Source organism: Procambarus clarkii, chromosome 11 (genome assembly GCF_040958095.1).
Source record: "Procambarus clarkii isolate CNS0578487 chromosome 11, FALCON_Pclarkii_2.0, whole genome shotgun sequence".
Taxonomy (NCBI): Eukaryota; Metazoa; Arthropoda; class Malacostraca; order Decapoda; family Cambaridae; genus Procambarus; species Procambarus clarkii.
The window spans coordinates 48379527-48397532 of NC_091160.1; the positions used below are offsets into that span (position 1 = coordinate 48379527).

At 43.4% G+C, this 18006-nt stretch overlaps 1 protein-coding gene and 1 pseudogene across 3 annotated transcripts; one reads left to right on the top strand and one right to left on the bottom strand.

Annotated features, from left to right (window-relative positions):
- LOC138363814 (peritrophin-48-like) overlaps positions 1-356 on the top strand; it is a 1096-nt pseudogene extending 740 nt beyond the window's left edge.
- A 5675-nt stretch (positions 357-6031) lies between these two features.
- Positions 6032-17030, bottom strand: LOC138349619 (uncharacterized). Of its 3 annotated transcripts, none has more exons than XM_069322832.1 (3): positions 16934-17030; positions 12779-13356; positions 6032-8693 (listed from the first exon to the last, which is right to left on the bottom strand). In XM_069322832.1, the coding sequence occupies exons 2-3, from the start codon at positions 12809-12811 to the stop codon at positions 7875-7877; spliced, it is 852 nt and encodes a 283-aa protein (XP_069178933.1). In that variant the 5' UTR covers positions 12812-13356; positions 16934-17030; the 3' UTR covers positions 6032-7874. The 3 variants fall into 3 exon arrangements, with proteins under 3 accessions (XP_069178933.1, XP_069178935.1, XP_069178934.1); XM_069322834.1 differs by having other exon boundaries at positions 12779-12975; positions 16934-17020; XM_069322833.1 differs by having other exon boundaries at positions 12779-12975; positions 16900-16978.
- Between the last annotated feature and the right edge of the window lie 976 nt (positions 17031-18006).

An 18006-nucleotide genomic window follows, 5' to 3' on the forward strand; every position in this document is an offset into this window, starting at 1 on the left:
AACACGTGCTCAGGAAACTTAGTGTTCAACACAGTACCTGACTACCCTTACTGCATCCTTCCCAGCAACTGTCCTTATCACCCATCCTTGTGAGTTGTCCCTTGCCTCTCTTCTGGCCTGCTCCCAGTAACTGCGTCCTTGTGGCCTGCTCCCAGTAACTGCGTCCTTGTGGCCTGCTCCCAGTAACTGTGTCCTTATGACCTGCTCCCAGTAACTGCGTCCTTATGGCCTGCTCCCAGTAACTGCGTCCTTATGGCCTGCTCCCAGTAACTGCGTCCTTATGGCCTGCTCCCAGTAACTGCGTCCTTATGGCCTGCTCCCAGTAACTGCATCCTTATGGCCTGCTCCCAGTAACTGTGTCCTTATGGCCTGCTCCCAGTAACTGTGTCCTTATGGCCTGCTCCCAGTAACTGCGTCCTTATGGCTTGTTCCCAGTAACTGCGTCCTTATGGCCTGCTCCCAGTAACTGCGTCCTTGTGGTCTGCTCCCAGTAACTGCGTCCTTATGGCCTGCTCCCAGTAACTGTGTCCTTATGGCCTGCTCCCAGTAACTGCGTCCTTATGACCTGCTCCCAGTAACTGCGTCCTTATCGCCTGCTCCCAGTAATTGCGTCCTTGTGGCCTGCTCCCAGTAACTGCGTCCTTATGGCCTGCTCCCAGTAACTGCGTCCTTGTGGCCTGCTCCCAGTAACTGCGTCCTTGTGGCCTGCTCCCAGTATCTGCGTCCTTGTGGCCTGCTCCCAGTAACTGCGTCCTTGTGGCCTGCTCCCAGTAACTGCGTCCTTGTGGCTTGCTCCCAGTAACTGCGTCCTTGTGGCCTGCTCCCAGTAACTGCGTCCTGACACTACAACTTGCACCATCCTGAACTGCTCCCAACACATTCACCCCTCTGGCCTTCTCCACTAACTTCGCGAGTTTGGCCTGCTTCCAATCATTTCTGCACCCAGGAGCAGGGGTACCATCGGCAGGATATGGGACACCTATGTTAGACCAATACTGAAATATGCAGCAATGATCGGGAATTCGTACCTTGTGAAGCATAAACCAAAATTGTAAAAATACGAACGTTTGGAACAATATTAAATGGTTAAGGGTATGGGAAATAAATCTCATGGCCCTGGAGATGACAAGGAACAGAGGAGATATAATCACTGCATACAAAATTCTGAGGGGAGTAGACAAGATGAACAAGACAGCCTCTACAAATATCAAGGAATTCCGAAGCCTGAGAAGAAGAGACTGAAAGCCAAAGAAATACAATTTGGAAAGTTTTATGATTAAAAGTGACTTTAATTTATAATTTAAGTATGTGTATTTATTAAGTAATTGATTTATTTAAGAATGAAGTTGATAGATTAGGTAAAGTGTGTATCTTTTAAGATGGAAGTAAGTGATTTCATTCAAAAATGAAGTTCTTAGAAAAACTTTGTGTGTTTTCTAAGATTGAAGTAACTGATTTCATTGAAGAAAGATGTTCTTAGAAAAACATAAAGTGTGCATTTTCTAAGAATGTCTTGAAGATGGTTTAGAAAGACAAATTATTATGATCACAATTAATTATAATAAACAACTCAGAGTTTGTACTAAATTTTGTAGATTTTTTAGTGAAGTTAATTTTAAATTGTGATTTATGAGACACAAAATATTTGTTCTACATAGTTCTGATCAACTCATATCGTATATAATATATATATATATATATATATATATATATATATATATATATATATATATATATATATATATATATATATATATATATATATTTATATATATATATATATATGTATATATAAAAGTTTGTGAAGGTACCACCTCTGGTGCCAATGTGGGGACCCATAGCCTCGGAGAAGAAAATAAAAGTATTCAGAGGAGACCTTGTGGTTTCTCACTGAACACTAATATTATCTTCTCCTACCACAACCCATTCTTTTGTATGTACACATATATATTTACTTTATTTGAACTTTGTTACAAAAAAGGAGTTACATATGGGTTATAAAGATGGTTATCATAGGTTTGTCGAGTTCCTCCAGCTCCTCAGATATATATATACATATATATATATATAATATATATATATATATATATATATATATATATATATATATATATATATATATATATATATATATATATATTATATATTATATATATATATTAAAAATGACGACGTTTCGGTCACATAAAGGAACCTAAAGTGATTTACTATGAATTTACTTGTCTGTTAACGAAATCTGTACATCTTTCCTCAATCATGCAGCTAAATTTGAATTTAAGAAAAGATTATAGGTTGCGAAGCACTACGAGGTTGTTTATAACAACAACAACCCAACAACTAGTTGGGTTGTGAAGTTTCCAAGCTCGTACACTGTTTGTTATATGTAAACAAAACCGCCATGTTTGAGGAAAGATGTAGAGGTTTCGTCAGTGGACACGTAAATGCTTGGTGCATCCTGGTCCTGGGCCCTAAGCAAGTCCTGACGAACCGAAACGTTGTTATTTCTACTTCGTATGTGTGTTGCGTTCCACCTGGCCTGCCGCCACGCCACCCACGCCCCAACACCTGCACCTGCTTACTTCTGTTGCAAGACATCGTCGACGTCACACTCTCTGCCCTGCTGTCACGACTCCTGCTATGTAGCTGCTGTCACTCATCATCGACCGTCAGCTTGAAGCAACTGGAGGTGAGATGTGCCTCCATACATCTCTCCTAACACCGTTCACTTGTGACCGGCCAAGTCCCCGGCCGCTGTCACTTGCCGCTGCTCTTCACACCACCACCTTCGAGCAGTTTGATAGCTTGACGAGGAGTCTGTTACCAGTAGACTCGCTCTGTCACCAGACGTACCCCAGAGCTGTTACAAGAAGATCTCAGGGTATATGCAGGCATCATCGACGGGCAGACGCTGGATCAACATCAGGTCTTCTACATCAGGTCTCCAACATCGCCACCAACATCACGTCTCCAACATCGGGTCTCCAACATCGCCACCAACATCACGTCACCAACATCAGGTCACCAACATCAGGTCTCCAACATTGTCACCAACATCGGGTCTCCAACATCAGGCCACCTCGCGAGAGTATAACGGATGCACGATAGAAAACGCGTATATAAACACGAACATTAATGTGTCAAGATTTACGAATGATGGTTCAGAGAAATGACTATTATTAACGGTGTCAAATAGTTTTGTCTAATTGGGTTAAAAGTGTAACATTTATGGGGATGTAAAGTAACTAGGCCTAGAAAAAGTGGTCCTAGACAGTGTTCTTAGCTAGATGACTTCGGTCTCTAGCACAAACTTTTTCTTGAAATTTCTTACTATTTTATTTCATGTATGTATCTATGAGATAAGTCTGTCCTGGTGATGAGTGTCCAGGTTCCCTATTTGTTACCAGTGTATGGGTACATAATTTTTTTTATATTTGCATGTCTTTTTATTTCATTAAAATGTTGTAATGTTAAGTAATGTTTCTGTTGTGGTGAGAGGTAGTCTTACTATCAGTGTGTGCAGGGTGCATAGAGATTGACCCTGGCACTATTGTCTTGTGCGGTATATGGATTGGCCCACAAGTGTTCTGTTAACGTACGGTTCTATTGATGAGTCTTCATGTCAGTTGTTGTTGTATTTTTACCATGTTTTATAACTTGTATAACTCATACGGTTGGCTGTGGGTCATGAGGTACCCAGCAGATGTTTAGGGGTATGCCCATTTAGGTATAATGTTTCCTGTTATTTTTAATTACTTAGATTTAAATGTTAGAGTAGGAATATGACATATATTTTTTTTTTTTCATGTTGCTGTTCATTTTTTTTTGTATGTTTTGTTCTTCAGACCTTCTGAGGAAGGCTTGCTAGCCTGCCTAGTGTGCAGGCAGGATATGTCATTGGTTCATAGTATTCGTTATTGCCATGTATTGTCACTCAGGGTTGTATTATGTAGCCTTGTGTTATTCCTTGTATTTTGACATTATATTATCTTTAGTTACTTGTAATTTTCCTGTTCCATTAGGAATTTTTTTTTTTTTTTTTTTTTTTTATGTCATGCTAGTCTTAAGGCGATTTTTTTGTTTTGGTCTTCCAGCCTTCTGAGGGAGCCTTGCTGGACTGCCCGGGTGCAGTCGGGATTTGCATTTTTTTTTTTCATTGACATACCTTATTGTCATATTAGGATATCAGCATGGTATCATGTGTGACGGTATCATTGCTTGTACTTTTGCCAAGGTATTTTTTTTGTACTTTTGTTTCTTTCATTATACATTTATGTTTGTTCTCTCTGTTGTGTACTGTATAATGTACTTTGCATCATGTTAATTTAGTTAGCTTACTTTTATCATTATGTCACTGGCAATTTTTTTTCTTTTAGGGTTAGTTGTGGTATTTTGGATGAGTTAGGATAAGACAAAATTGGGCTTAATTATCATACACCCGATTTTGTCTTAACTCCGGGGAAAGGGAGCTGTAACACCCTGGACCTCCCCCCCCTTAGAGTTCACACCCAGGGAAGCCTTCTCCAAGAGTTCAGCCCAGATGACCTCCGGTTTATCTTGTATATTGATTAAAAATTCCTGGGTTAGTCTTAGTCAGCATAGTTTCAAGTATGTAATATTTCATGCAAGGAAATTAAACTCCAGATTCTTATGTGTAAACATCCCTGGATCTCCCCCTTTTGGCCAGGTCAGAGGTCAGTCACACACGTAATTAATAACTCCTCTCTTGAAGAGTGTATGGTGAATGTCAAACAAGCTTATTGAAATATTTCTTGAGTGTTTGTACACTCTTGGTGGGTAGCAACAGCAGATCTCCCCTCCCCCCTGTGGGGGTTGTATATAGAGGGCCTGTAGGAACATAGGAAAGGCAGAGGGCGGTACACCGGGATCGAGAGCGGGGCTGTGAAGAACATCTCAGCCAGGGAGAGACAGATAGCTTAAGGTAATGTGTGTGATCTCTGAGTTTTTGTTCCATGTCCAAATTTCTTAACTTTTTGCCAGTGTTAGGATAGGATTTATAATTGGTGATTGACATAATTTTGGTCTCAATAAACTTACGTGAAATTTCCCGTCTGTGTCAATTGTTGAATCCTCTTAGCCTTTTGGATATCGTGGCTGACAACCGTTTTCATAATTAATGACAGTCATAGAAAGTACTCTCCAAGTCAAGCAATGTTTCTTGCCTCGTTGCTTGATATAGTTTCAATGGTCAAGGGCAGATGGTGGCAGCGTATTTCATCCTGTGTTAGCATCTCCTTGTTGGCAGTGTACTTTGTAGTCCCGGTGTAACCATCATATGTCAGCCCATAACAGTGTTACCAAGTGCAACCGATGAGGAAGTGTTACTCAGGATAGTTAGTGTTCCATTATAGTGGTGTTCCATTATAGTGGTACATTTTAGGGTGGTGTTACAATAGAGTGGTGTTACAACGTATTCTCTGCACATCTCTGATTGTTCAATAACAATAAACGTATATAAACGTATTTTGTGTTTATATTAATCTGAAACACACCTGACAATGTGGCCACCTGTGAAACACACCTGACAATGTGGCCACCTGTGAAACACACCTGATAATGTGGCCACCTCTGAAACACATCTGATAATGTGGCCACCTCTGAAACACACCTGACAATGTGGCCACCTCTGCAACACACCTGTCAATGTGGCCACTTCTAACAAAACAAGTGCAGTATAGGTGAGAGTGTGGATATCTAACTAGTGTACTACATGGGTTTTAGGAGCTAGTAAATTAAGATAGTATTGAAAGATGAGATAATTATCTGAAGAGAGCGCTAAGCCAACATGACTATATAGAACATGGAAGGGATACAAAGGGAGAATAGGAGCTGGGATATGAGGATAGGATAGGAGCTGGGATTGGGGGGACGAAATGAAGGAATAGTACCCCAACCACTTGGACCTTCAAGGATCGAACACCGACCCTGAAAGAAGCGAGGTCGTTGCTGTACAAATATCCCTCTGAGTGATTACTTAACAAACACAATGTAGTATATAAGATAAATTACAAACAATAATCAAAATTTATTCACATTTGAATATTAGTAATGGAGTGAACATTCTTGATTCAAATTTAATATAAACAAAATATCTCACTAAAAGGATTATTGCACAACTGTTTCTGGAGAGGTAAATCATCTTTCATCCATCCAGAAGAGGTATACCATTCAGAAGAGGTATACCATCCACAAGAGGTATACCATCCACAAGAGGTATACCATCTACAAGAAGTGACATACTCTGCTGTACAACTTACATAGACTCAGTGCCTCCTTTACAAAGAATACTCCAACAGCTTTGTGTGAACAAAGCCCTGAACACCAGAGATTAAAATCTGACTTAAACACTTTAATAAATTAATAAAACAATTGACAGACCAATTTGAATGTTTATAAAAATAAACTAATACACACTGGAACAAATGAAGGTAAAGAAATGGATGAAATACGGAGTTAATGAGAGTATGTGAACAAAATAGACCTGGAAGTGATATGATCTGAGGCCTAGTAGGCAGTATACTGACGGTTTAATTGATGCCAATATAATATTTGCTTAAATGAACAAATCCACAAGGGATTTGTTCATTTGATGCATCACGTTAGTGTGATCTCTGTGTGTGATGATGTAAGGGCGAAGAGGGAGAACGGCCTATTTGACATAGCCCGGGTGCAGGGGGGGAGGGGCGGGGGGGTTGTGTAAAATGCTGGTTTGTGCCTCGGAGAGGCTACGGGATCCAGTAAGTTCAGTAGAACTTCGGTTTCAACACTTTTACCCTGTCGTAGCTCAGTCGATTAAGGCAGTGTCTGGGATGCTCCCGGACGCAGGTTCGAATCCTCGTCACGTCCCTTGTGGATTTGTTCATTTGATGCATCACGTTAGTGTGATCTCTGTGTGTGACAATATTGGCTTTTCATGGGAGAGATTTAGACTTACGATCTGAGAAAGTAATCTCCACTCATCGCTTCACTAACAGGTCTTATACAGGTATCTTATGTTCTGTTCTGGTCACCGTTCTTGACAAACGTTATAACCAAATTAGGTGTTCAATATCGAGCAGCAAAAATGATGCCAAGACTTAGAAATATAGAAATATATCATATGAAGCAGTTAAACGACCTAATTTTATTTAGCAAAATAAAAAATATAAGAATGAGAGGCAATAATGCAAGTTTATAAATAATTAAAATATATAACAATATTGACACAGAATAATACTTAAATTTTGCATTGCCTAACCACTCTAAACAAAGACAAACTTTTCAGTCAAAGCAAAATATACATTTTTGTAATCGGAGCGTCAGCATATGGAACAACATATCAAATTACATATTTCAGTATGATAACATGAATTTATTTTAGACTAGAATTAACAAGTACTTCTCATATAAAAACCTTACATGATCTGTTTCACCACAAGCTTCCCATAAACAGCCTTGTTTGAATCTAATAGTCCGTTGTTTAAATAATAATGTTGTGTGTGTGTGTGTGTGTGTGTGTGTTTGGTTCAGTTGTGCACATCATTGGTGACAACTGTATTAAATTCAGTTACTGGTGGTGGTGCAAGTGTAGGTGGTGGTGCAAGTGTAGGTGGTGGTATAAGTGGTGGTGCAAGTGTAGATAGTGGGTATAGGTGGCGATGCAAGTGGCGTGCTCAGGTGGGTTGGACTGTGGAAAAATAGATTAGGTCAAGTGCATCTGGGTGTTGACGACATCGCGTTAGTCCAGTGGGTGGTGGAATGAGTCCAGTGGGTGCTGGAGTGAGTCCAGAGGGCGGTGGGCTTAAAGCAGTGTCCAGTGAATTTTGAACAGTTGGTGGTGGAGTTGAGGCCAGTGGGTGGTGGGCTCAGATCGTTGATTAGAGGCAGTCTTCGGGCCTCATACAGTAAGGTGAAGAAGGGTTAGTGCTGAAGAGCAAGGATCCTGTGCAGGTCTCAACGGTGGCTGGCTGGCCGACGGTGTGACAGTTGAAGTACTGCTGGTAACACGTCGTGCACATGGGGAAGAGTCCCACAGCCGTGCACGTCATGGACTCCTGGCAGTCTGGAGAAGGTGGGTCCGTACCTCCCCCGCTACACAGTATATTACAAGGGGCGCCGACCACACACTGACCCACGGCTACATCAAAAGTGCCCCCTGAGGGGCAAGTGAAATGATATTTTTCTTCAGCCGGTCCCACCTCAGGGCACATATAGAACTTGTGGCAGTCGTAGGGGTCAGCAATCTCCGCTATGTCACCCTGGCAGTACGCATTACACAGGTCGCCACAACACACAGTTTCGTCCTTAACGCAGGTCTCGCCGTTAAAATAAGGTCTGTCAGTGGGACAATCATAGGGTCCAATAATGTTGCCAGGTGAGCAAATGTAATAGATGCTGCAGTCTTTTGGGTCAGAGATCATGTCCAGGCTCCCGTTACATGTTAAATGGCAAGGTGATGGCGTGCAGGTAGGCTCACAGTCTGCAGGACCAGAACATTTGCCATCAGCTGGGTTAAAAGAAGTACCACTGTCACACGGTATAGGAACATCCGAGGGTATACCGTCCCCCAAACAAAAGTAATAATTAGTGCAGTTCAAAGGATCCTCAACCATATCCATCGGGTTCTTGCCGCTGCAATCTGGTTCACAAGCAGAGAGGACCTCAGTGACGCAGAGCAGCGCCGACACCCACGCCACCTGCAGCAGACACCCGCAATGTTAAAAAAATTTAAACGGAAACTCAGCGTAATCTTTTGTTGGTGTCCAGAAATAAATACTTATTAGCATTGTTTGAGTTAGCAACACACTCCAAAATAAATGATAAACATACATACGACGCAGAATACCACAAACTGTTTCAGAGACCCATCACAGACATAAAAACTATCATAATATATATGTGTGTGTCCTCTCCTTCTACTGTTTCTATCTGTTAATTTTTTTCTTATGTCTATTGCCCCATACGAGGCAGCTCCTTTTTAGCTGTGCAACTGTACTTGCACGGCACACAAGGCAAGAACAAACAGACAAAAAGATAAACAAGAATAAATTTAGTTTAAAAGGGAATTAACGTGGAGAAAGTTATTTGCATAAACAGATCTAACCAGACATACATAATTCGAGATACAATCAAAGACAAGGACATAGAGACATACAGAAATTGAAATAAGTTTATTGAGGTAAAATACACACAAAGGGATGAGGTAGCTCACGCTATTCTCACCCCGTAAGACATACAGAGACATGGAAAGACATACAGAGACTCGGAAAGGCATACACAGGCATACAGAGACACAGAAATGCATACATACAGAGACACATAGACATACAGAGACTCAGAAAGGCATACAAGGGCATACAGAGACACAGAAAGGCATACACAGACATACACAGACACAGAAAGGCATACACAGACATACAGAGACAGATAAAGGCATACACAGACATACAGAGACACAGAAAGGCATACACAGACATACAGAGACACAGAAAGGCATACACAGACATACAGAGACACAGAAAGGCATACACAGACATACACAGACACAGAAAGGCATACACAGATGGAGATGGTGATGGAGAAGATTGTGAGAAAAAACCTAGTAGCACATCTGGAGAGAAGAGACTTCGTGACAACCCATCAACATGGGTCCAGGGAGGGCAAATCTTGCCTTACAGGCTTGATAGAATTCTACGATCAGGTGACAAAGATTAAGCAAGAAAGAGAAGGATGGGCGGACTGCATTTTTCTGGACTGTCAGAAAGCCTTTGACACAGTACCCCATAAAAGGTTGATGCATAAGCTGGAGAAACAGGTAGGAGTAACTGGTAGGGCGCTCCAGTGGATAAGGGAGTACCTAAGCAATAGAAAGCAGAGAGTTACAGTGAGGGGTGAGACCTCAGATTGGCGTGAAGTCACCAGTGGAGTCCCACAGAGGTCTGTACTTGGACCTATCCTGTTTCTGATATACATAAATGATCTCCCAGAGGGTATAGACTCATTCCTCTCAATGTTTGCTGACGACGCCAAAATTATGAGAAGGATTAAGACAGAGGAGGACAGCTTGAGGCTTCAAGAAGACCTGGACAAGCTGCAGGAACGGTCGAACAAATGGCTGTTAGAGTTTAACCCAAGCAAATGTAATGTAATGAAGATAGTGGTAGGAAGCAGGAGACCAGATACAAGGTATCATTTGGGAGATGAAATACTTCAAGAGTCAGAGAGAGAGAAAGACCTGGGGGTTGATATCACGCCAGACCTGTCCCCTGAAGCTCATATCAAGAAGATAACATCAGCAGCATATGCCAGGTTGGCTAACATAAGAACAGCCTTTAGAAACTTGTGTAAGGAATCTTTCAGAACATTATATACCACATATGTCAGACCAATCCTGGAGTATGCAACTCCAGCATGGAGTCCATATCTAGTCAAGCATAAGACTAAACTGGAAAAGGTTCAAAGGTTTGCCACCAGACTAGTACCTGAGCTGAGAGGTTGAGCTACGAGGAGAGACTACGGGAATTAAACCTCACTTCGTTCGAAGACAGAAGAGTTAGGGGGGGGGGGGGGGGACATGATCACCACATTCAAGAGTCTCAAGGAAATCGACAGGGTTGATAAAGACAGGCTATTTAACACACGGGGCACACGCACTAAGGGACACAGGTGGAAATTGAGTGCTCAAATGAGCCACAGAGATATTAGAAAGAACTTTTTTAGTGTCAGAGTGGTTGACAAATGGAATGCATTAGGAAGTGATGTGGTGGAGGCTGACTCCATACATAGTTTCAAGTGTAAATATGATAGAGCCCAATAGGCTCAGGAACCTGTACACCTGTTGACTGACGGTTGAGAGGCGGGACCAAAGAGCCAGAGCTCAACCCCCGCAAGCACAACTAGGTGAGTACAGACATACGGATATAGAGAAAGGCATACACAGACATGCAGAGACACAGAAAGGTATACACAGACATACGGATACAGAGAAAGGCATACACAGACATGCAGAGACACAGAAAGGTATACACAGACATACGGATACAGAGAAAGGCATACACAGACATACAGACACACAGAAAGGCATACACACACAGAAACACAGAAAGGCATACACAGACATACAGAGACACAGAAAGGCGTGCACAGACATACAGAGACACAGAAAGGCGTGCACAGACATACAGAGACACAGAAAGGCATGCACAGACATACAGAGACTCAGAAAGGCATACACACGCATACAGGGTCATAGATAGATAGACACGGACATAGACATAGAAAGATAGAAACAATCATAGACAGAATGGCAAATACGGAAAGGAAGGCAGACACAGATATACAGAAACAGGAAGGCAGACAGACGTACAGAGACAGAATGGCAGACACACAGAGAAAGAAAGGAAGGAAGACAAAGAGATATGGAGAGACAGACATACAGACATAGAAAGGCCAAGAGACATACAGCCATAGAAAGACAAACACAGACATACAGACATAGAGAGGCTAAGAGACATACAGACATAGAAAGACAAACACAGATATACAGACATAGACAGACAAACACAGAGACAGGACAGCTAGACAGCAACAGACAGGACAGGACAGCCAGAGACAGGACAGGATTAAGACAGAGGAGGACAGCTTGAGACTTCAAGAAGACCTGGACAAGCTGCAGGAATGGTCGAACAAATGGTTGTTAGAGTTTAACCCAAGCAAATGTAATGTAATGAAGATAGGTGAAGGGAGCAGGAGGCCAGATACAAGATATCATATGGGAGATGACATACTTCAAGAGTCAGAGAGAAAGACCTGATGTTTAATATCACACCAGACCTGTCCCCTGAAGCTCACATCAAGAGGATAACATCAGCGGCATATGCCAGGTTGGCTAACATAAGAACGGCATCTAGAAACTTCTGTAAGGAATCTTTCAGAACTTTGTATACCACATATGTCAGACCAATCCTGGAGTATGCAACCTCCAGTATGGAGTCCATATCTAGTCAAGCATAAGTTTTTCCTGCCCGAAACGCTTTGCGTAATAGTGGCTTTAGACATTTTATGTACTAGCTCTATCTATAAATCCATCAATGTTTGTATCACACCTTGTATGTATGTACTTTACCTGCATAAACATTTGAATTTTGATTTTTTTTAAGACTAAACTGGAAAAGGTTAAAAGGTTTGCCACCAGACTAGTACCCAAACTGAGGGTTATGAGCTCCGAGGAGAGACTGCGGGAATTAAACCTCATGTCACTGTGAGACAGAAAGAGCTAGAGGGAACATGATCACCACATACAAGATTCTCAGAGGAACTGATAGGGTAGATAAAGACAGACTATTTACCACAAGGGGCACACGTACTAGGAGACACAGGTGGAAATTGGGTACCCAAATGAGCCAAAGAGACGCTAGAAAGAATTTTTTCAGTGTCAGAGTGGTTGACAAATGGAATGCATTAGGAAGTGATGTGGTGGAAGCTGACTCCATACACAGCTTTAAGTGTAGATATGATTGAGCCCAATAGGCTCAGGAACCTGTGCCTGAGGTACCTGAACCAGTTGATTGACAGTTGACAGGCGGGACCAAAGAGCCAGAGCTCAACCCCCGCAAGCACAACTAGGTAAGTACAACTAGGTAACTAGATAAGTACAGACATACATACACAGAAAAATGAACACAGGCATATAAAGACAAACACAGACATATAGCCATAAAAAGACACACACACATACAGAGATATAGAAAGACAAAGTGAGTAGAGAGTAGAAGCATCTCACCAACAAGGCACATATGAGCGGCGTTCTCTTCATGCTGAAAACTTTGGCGTGCTGTTGCAAGGTGAAAAGCAATGCTGTGGCAGAAGTAAACAGCAATGCTGTTGTAACACAGCTCTACTGTGTTCGCAGGACTCTACTGCGGGAAGTGTCTTGGAACCACCACTTATACTGCTGCACTTATCACCGCGTGGGAGCCGCTGTGGGAGGCAAAGCAACAAAAATAGTTAACACCAGGGGTTGGTAACCAATGGATGTTTACTATATTCATGATGCTCGTCCCTCGGAGTCGAAGATAACCATTACTTCAATATATCAGGTCGAAGGTTTACAATATTCACATTTTGTGTATTACATGCACTTTGTGTATAGATACACTTAGTCATACACTTTGTGTATGTCATACACTGCACGAGGCAACCAATTTTCATGAATATAAAGTATATTCATTGCCTGCAAATTTATGCATATGTGCATTTTTCTATAGAGGGGTCCATAGCTTTTATTAGATTTTCAAAGGGTCTCGAACCATTGGTCTAGAGGATCCATCGCAACTGCATCTCCCTCTCAGAGAGGGGAACCTGTCGGAGAGGTCACAGTAATTATCTCAATGACAGGTACAAGGCTTATCAATTACATGCAAGTATTAAACATTTATATATACAACAAAAGTCCTTTTTCAGTTTGGAAATTCTCAGACTTGCATACACCGTCGCATATACAGAGAGAGAAAGCACATACGCACTCATACAAGCTCGTTATGTATGTTCAGTCATACTAATAACTTCCTTGACTGTCTCAACACTTTCATTCTAACATCGTGTTCAACATCATAATGATATCTCAGTAATGTGATAAATCAATGAATAAATATTAAAGTATTACAGTGGATTCGAACTCACGTCCCTGAACTCCACAGGCGCGGTCACAACCGACTGAGCCTTAATGGGCTCTAAAGGAACCTCAACCAGAAGATCTATCAGACTTGGAGCTTGGGCGGCACCAGCTGGTATCACACTCCAAGTTCTACCAGATATCCGCCCACACTCAGGTACCCGCCTAAACTCAGGTACCCGCCTAAACTCAGGTACCCGCTCAAACTCAGGCACCCGCCCACAATCAGGCACCCGCCCACAATCAGGCACCCGCCCACAATCAGGGACCCGCCCACTCATGTGTCAGTAGTGACATTGGGCGTCTCTCATCACCGTTATGCACAATGAAATAACAACAACGCCGGGAATCTATTAATCATATGTACATACATGGCTTTTGAAGTAGGTTTAAATTAGAAACCATTGCAATACAGTTGGGAAAAGGTTTTGTATGCTTAAATTGCCATTTCTACTGATGGTGATCCGGCAATGTGATGAAAAATTGTTGTATTACACCACTGAGTAATATATCTTATGGTTCAGAATAGCAAAATTTTAAAGTCTGATTGGGTAACGTCAGTGGGAGTTCCTATTGTTAACTTCTTCCGTTTTAAGGGAGTGAAACATAGGATATTCGGACCTTTCTTAAAAAGATAGACGTCAAGTACAACTACCCGCTTAACCGTTCTGAAAGTAAGTTTCTTTATTTATTTATAAAAGAAAGCCACAGTACAAACAGAAAACCATACACAAAAAACATGAGTACATACAAAATACACAGAATACAGTAATACATCAGTCAAAGAACCCAAAGAAAAAAACAATCAAAAGGGAAATACACGAATAATCAATAGAGAACTACACATGATACAAGCGTATAACAAACTCCAACACGGGCACATAAGACAAACTAAAAGCAGTACAGGACACAAGGCATTAATAACAATAAACAGAACCACACAGGGAACCGTAAGTACAAAAAACAAATAAAACATTTTTTTAATATAAAAAAGGCAGAATACAAAGCACAAAAAGGATAGAACAGAAAAATAATACATAATCAGCACAAGTCAAATGAAAGAGACAAATAACAGCAAGTAAAGGCAAAAAGAACATCCATAAAACAGGAACATGAATACAAATACCCCGACAAGTGAAAGGGGCGGATAAAGTATAAACTTGGGCACTCCAAACCCCACACAGAGAAGTGCATAATACACAAAGGCACGCTCCAGAGACATAGGAGTTAAAAGCACACATACCATATATAACATAAAAATGCACAAAAAATACAACCCTTACAGGGCAAACAAAAAAGCCCACGCAGGAGCCAGGAAAAAATACACCCACCCACAAACGCACCAAACCTAACACACAAGCACAGTAGCAGCCGCAACAGAAACAAGACATCCACACACGTGATGCACGCAGGCACCGGGGAAACAGCACGCACAACACAGACAGAAACCAAGCACACCAATCACGCATACTTCTCCGGGTACTCCCGAGCTGGAAAACGTAAGCAATAAGCTTCCCAAACAAGTTGGTCACATTCAGAAAGCGGACGGCCAGGAGTCGCTAGAGGCCGAGGCATCGAATCTGGCACGCCGAAGATAAAACACTGCACCCGCGGAACCCAGATGGTAGATGGACACCAGTGAACAGGATGCACCAGATCATCACACTCAAAAGCCAGAGGCGTCGTAGAATCGTCGATCACCTAGCCGAACGGGAAAACGAAAGGGATGGGTTTCCCCCTAGGACGCTGGTCACAGGGCTGCACATCAGGAATCACACCGGACTGCATGGCAGGCCGCACACTGGCCCGCCCACTAGGGCGTGCACTCCATTCGACATCAGGCACCACACAGAGTCCCGTGGAGGGAGGCTCCGCATGGGCCCCAGCACCCCCACCAGCGATCACCAGGGGCAACCGCCCACTGAGGGAAGCCACCAGCAGGAGGCACAGCGTCCAACACAGAAGGCAACACAGCGTCGGCCACAGCATCATCATCCATCGCATCATGCTCATCTGCCCACGACCGGCGAGGTGACACACCCCGAGTCGAGCGACGGCGCTTAAAAAGAGGCCGCTGATCGTTGGAGCTGTCACCCCCAGCAGGCGGTGCCCCAGAAAAACCATAAGCAGGCGGCCCCAAAGCCGGGGCAGCACGATCACGCAAAACAGCATCCTCGATAACGCGGGGTAAAAGGCCACCACCAGGCACAGAGACTGGAATCGGAGAGGGAAGAGACAGAGCAGGCGGAAGAGTAGACTCCTGCACACGTGAGATATTCAGGGAGGGTGACGGAACCGGCAGAGGAGAAGAGGTACTTGACAACGAAGAAACCGCCAGAGGCGACGAGGCAGAAGGAGTGGGTGGAGACACACAAACCACCGCCCCGCCAGCCCCGGGAAGCACACGTCCTTCAGCAGGAGAAGTAGGTGCCACCCCTAAAGCATCCCTCAAGGCCACCGGATGCGGATGCACCTACGTAGTTATCAAGCGACGAAGGTCCGAAACAGGCGCCCCCAAGTCCCCCGAGCTCAACGGCAGGGCAGACATATCAGGTCCAGCCATAGCGACATCTGGAACCGCTACTGGAACCATACCAGGCTCCTGCACAGAGCGAGGATCCGCCGGGGAATCCACACGCACAGGTAAGCGAGGAAAGTCATCCTCCAGGAAAACTGAAGGGGCCTCAGCACGAGGAGCGTTGCAACCAGCCGCTACGTGGCCCTCAGCACCACACCGGAAACACGTGCGGGTTTGACCCTGATAGAAGGTCCTCAGAGAGAGCCCACGAAACGAGACCCTGGACGGTATAGGGCTCATGAGCCGCATGACAAGCGTGCGTGAACCCAGCCGGACCCCCTTCAGCCGGCCTGCACTCAAAACATTGAACCGGTGCTTCACCACCATCCCAAACCACATAAACAAGGACATGAGGGCCGCTTCGGGGAAGGTCACCGGCACGCCGTGAACACTCACAAACGACAAGGGCCCCCAGGGATCCAAGATCTCCACAGACACAGCCGAAGCCGGAAGAAGAAGCGTGCGGCCATCCTAGCAAGCCACAAACTCCTGGTAAACATGTGACGTGGCGAACGACACCGCAACATGGGTGGGCGATAACTTCTCGAGGCCCAGGAGCGCGGGGACGTCAACACGGAGGACGTCCAGGAGAGCAACCTCTACAACGGACCAGTCCACAGCAGCAGAAAAGTCCAGCCGCACTGTGTCGAACCTCCGAATGCGGCTGGTACAAGCCGCGTCCATACCGGCAAGCGGGGCCCCGACCAGCGGGCGCTCCACACCCCGCACAGCAAACCACCACTCAGCAATGGCAGACGACTACTGACAGCCGGAGCCCGACGTCTGCACCCTCTGGTGGCGCAGTCAGGAATCAAACCTGATGGTGATCCGGCAAAGTGCTGAAAAATTGTTGTATTACACCACTGAGTAATATATCTTATGGTTCAGAATAGCAAAATTTTGAAGTCTGATTGGGTAACGTCAGTGGGAGTTCCTATTGTTAACTTCTTCCGTTTTAAGGGAGTGAAACATAGGATATTCGGACCTTTCTTAAAAAGATAGACGTCAAGTACAACGACCTGCTTAACCTTTCTGAAAGAAAGTGGTTGAGTCGAGGACGAGTGTTCTAGTGTTTCATTGCTTTAAAAAGAGGAAGTTCTCAAATTCTTATAAGAGGAACTAAAACAATTCCCTGAGCTTGAAGATGAGTCTTTTAATAATGATCTTCAATGGCGTTAAACATATCTAAATAACCACATTACTCATGTTCAGGGATTTTTTTTTATTTCAGCTTTTCGCAGCAGTGAAAACTCTCAAAATGAAACTGAAGCTTTTCATAAGTCAGCTGCTGAAAGGTGATATGTGTCACTTTCCCACTTGAGCTCAGCACGCCCCCCAGCACAACACAGCGACCTAGGAGACATATATGCTCTGAAAAACATGATTCAATTGAAAAAAATGACAGTAAGCTCACTTTGTGTACGGAAAAAAGACACTCAACCAAAGTTATTGAAGATCCCTTTTGTTATGGATCCAACAGACTTGCCATTCCAATTACAGTTGAACGTTACTGATCATCAGTGTTCGCCAGATTACAGAAATAAGTGGCGAGAAAGCAGTCTTCAGGAATTCCATAGATGTCTGGACAGTGAAAAATATTAAGATTTAATTAAAGCTATACTTGAAGCGCTCAACATTTTCAGCAGAACCTACATTTGTGAGAACGGCCAGTTCTCCTGTTTAAATAGTCGTTTTGGCAGCATAGTACAAAGATTGCCGTTCTAAGCAATTAAATAGTAGAACTTTGTACTATTCATTT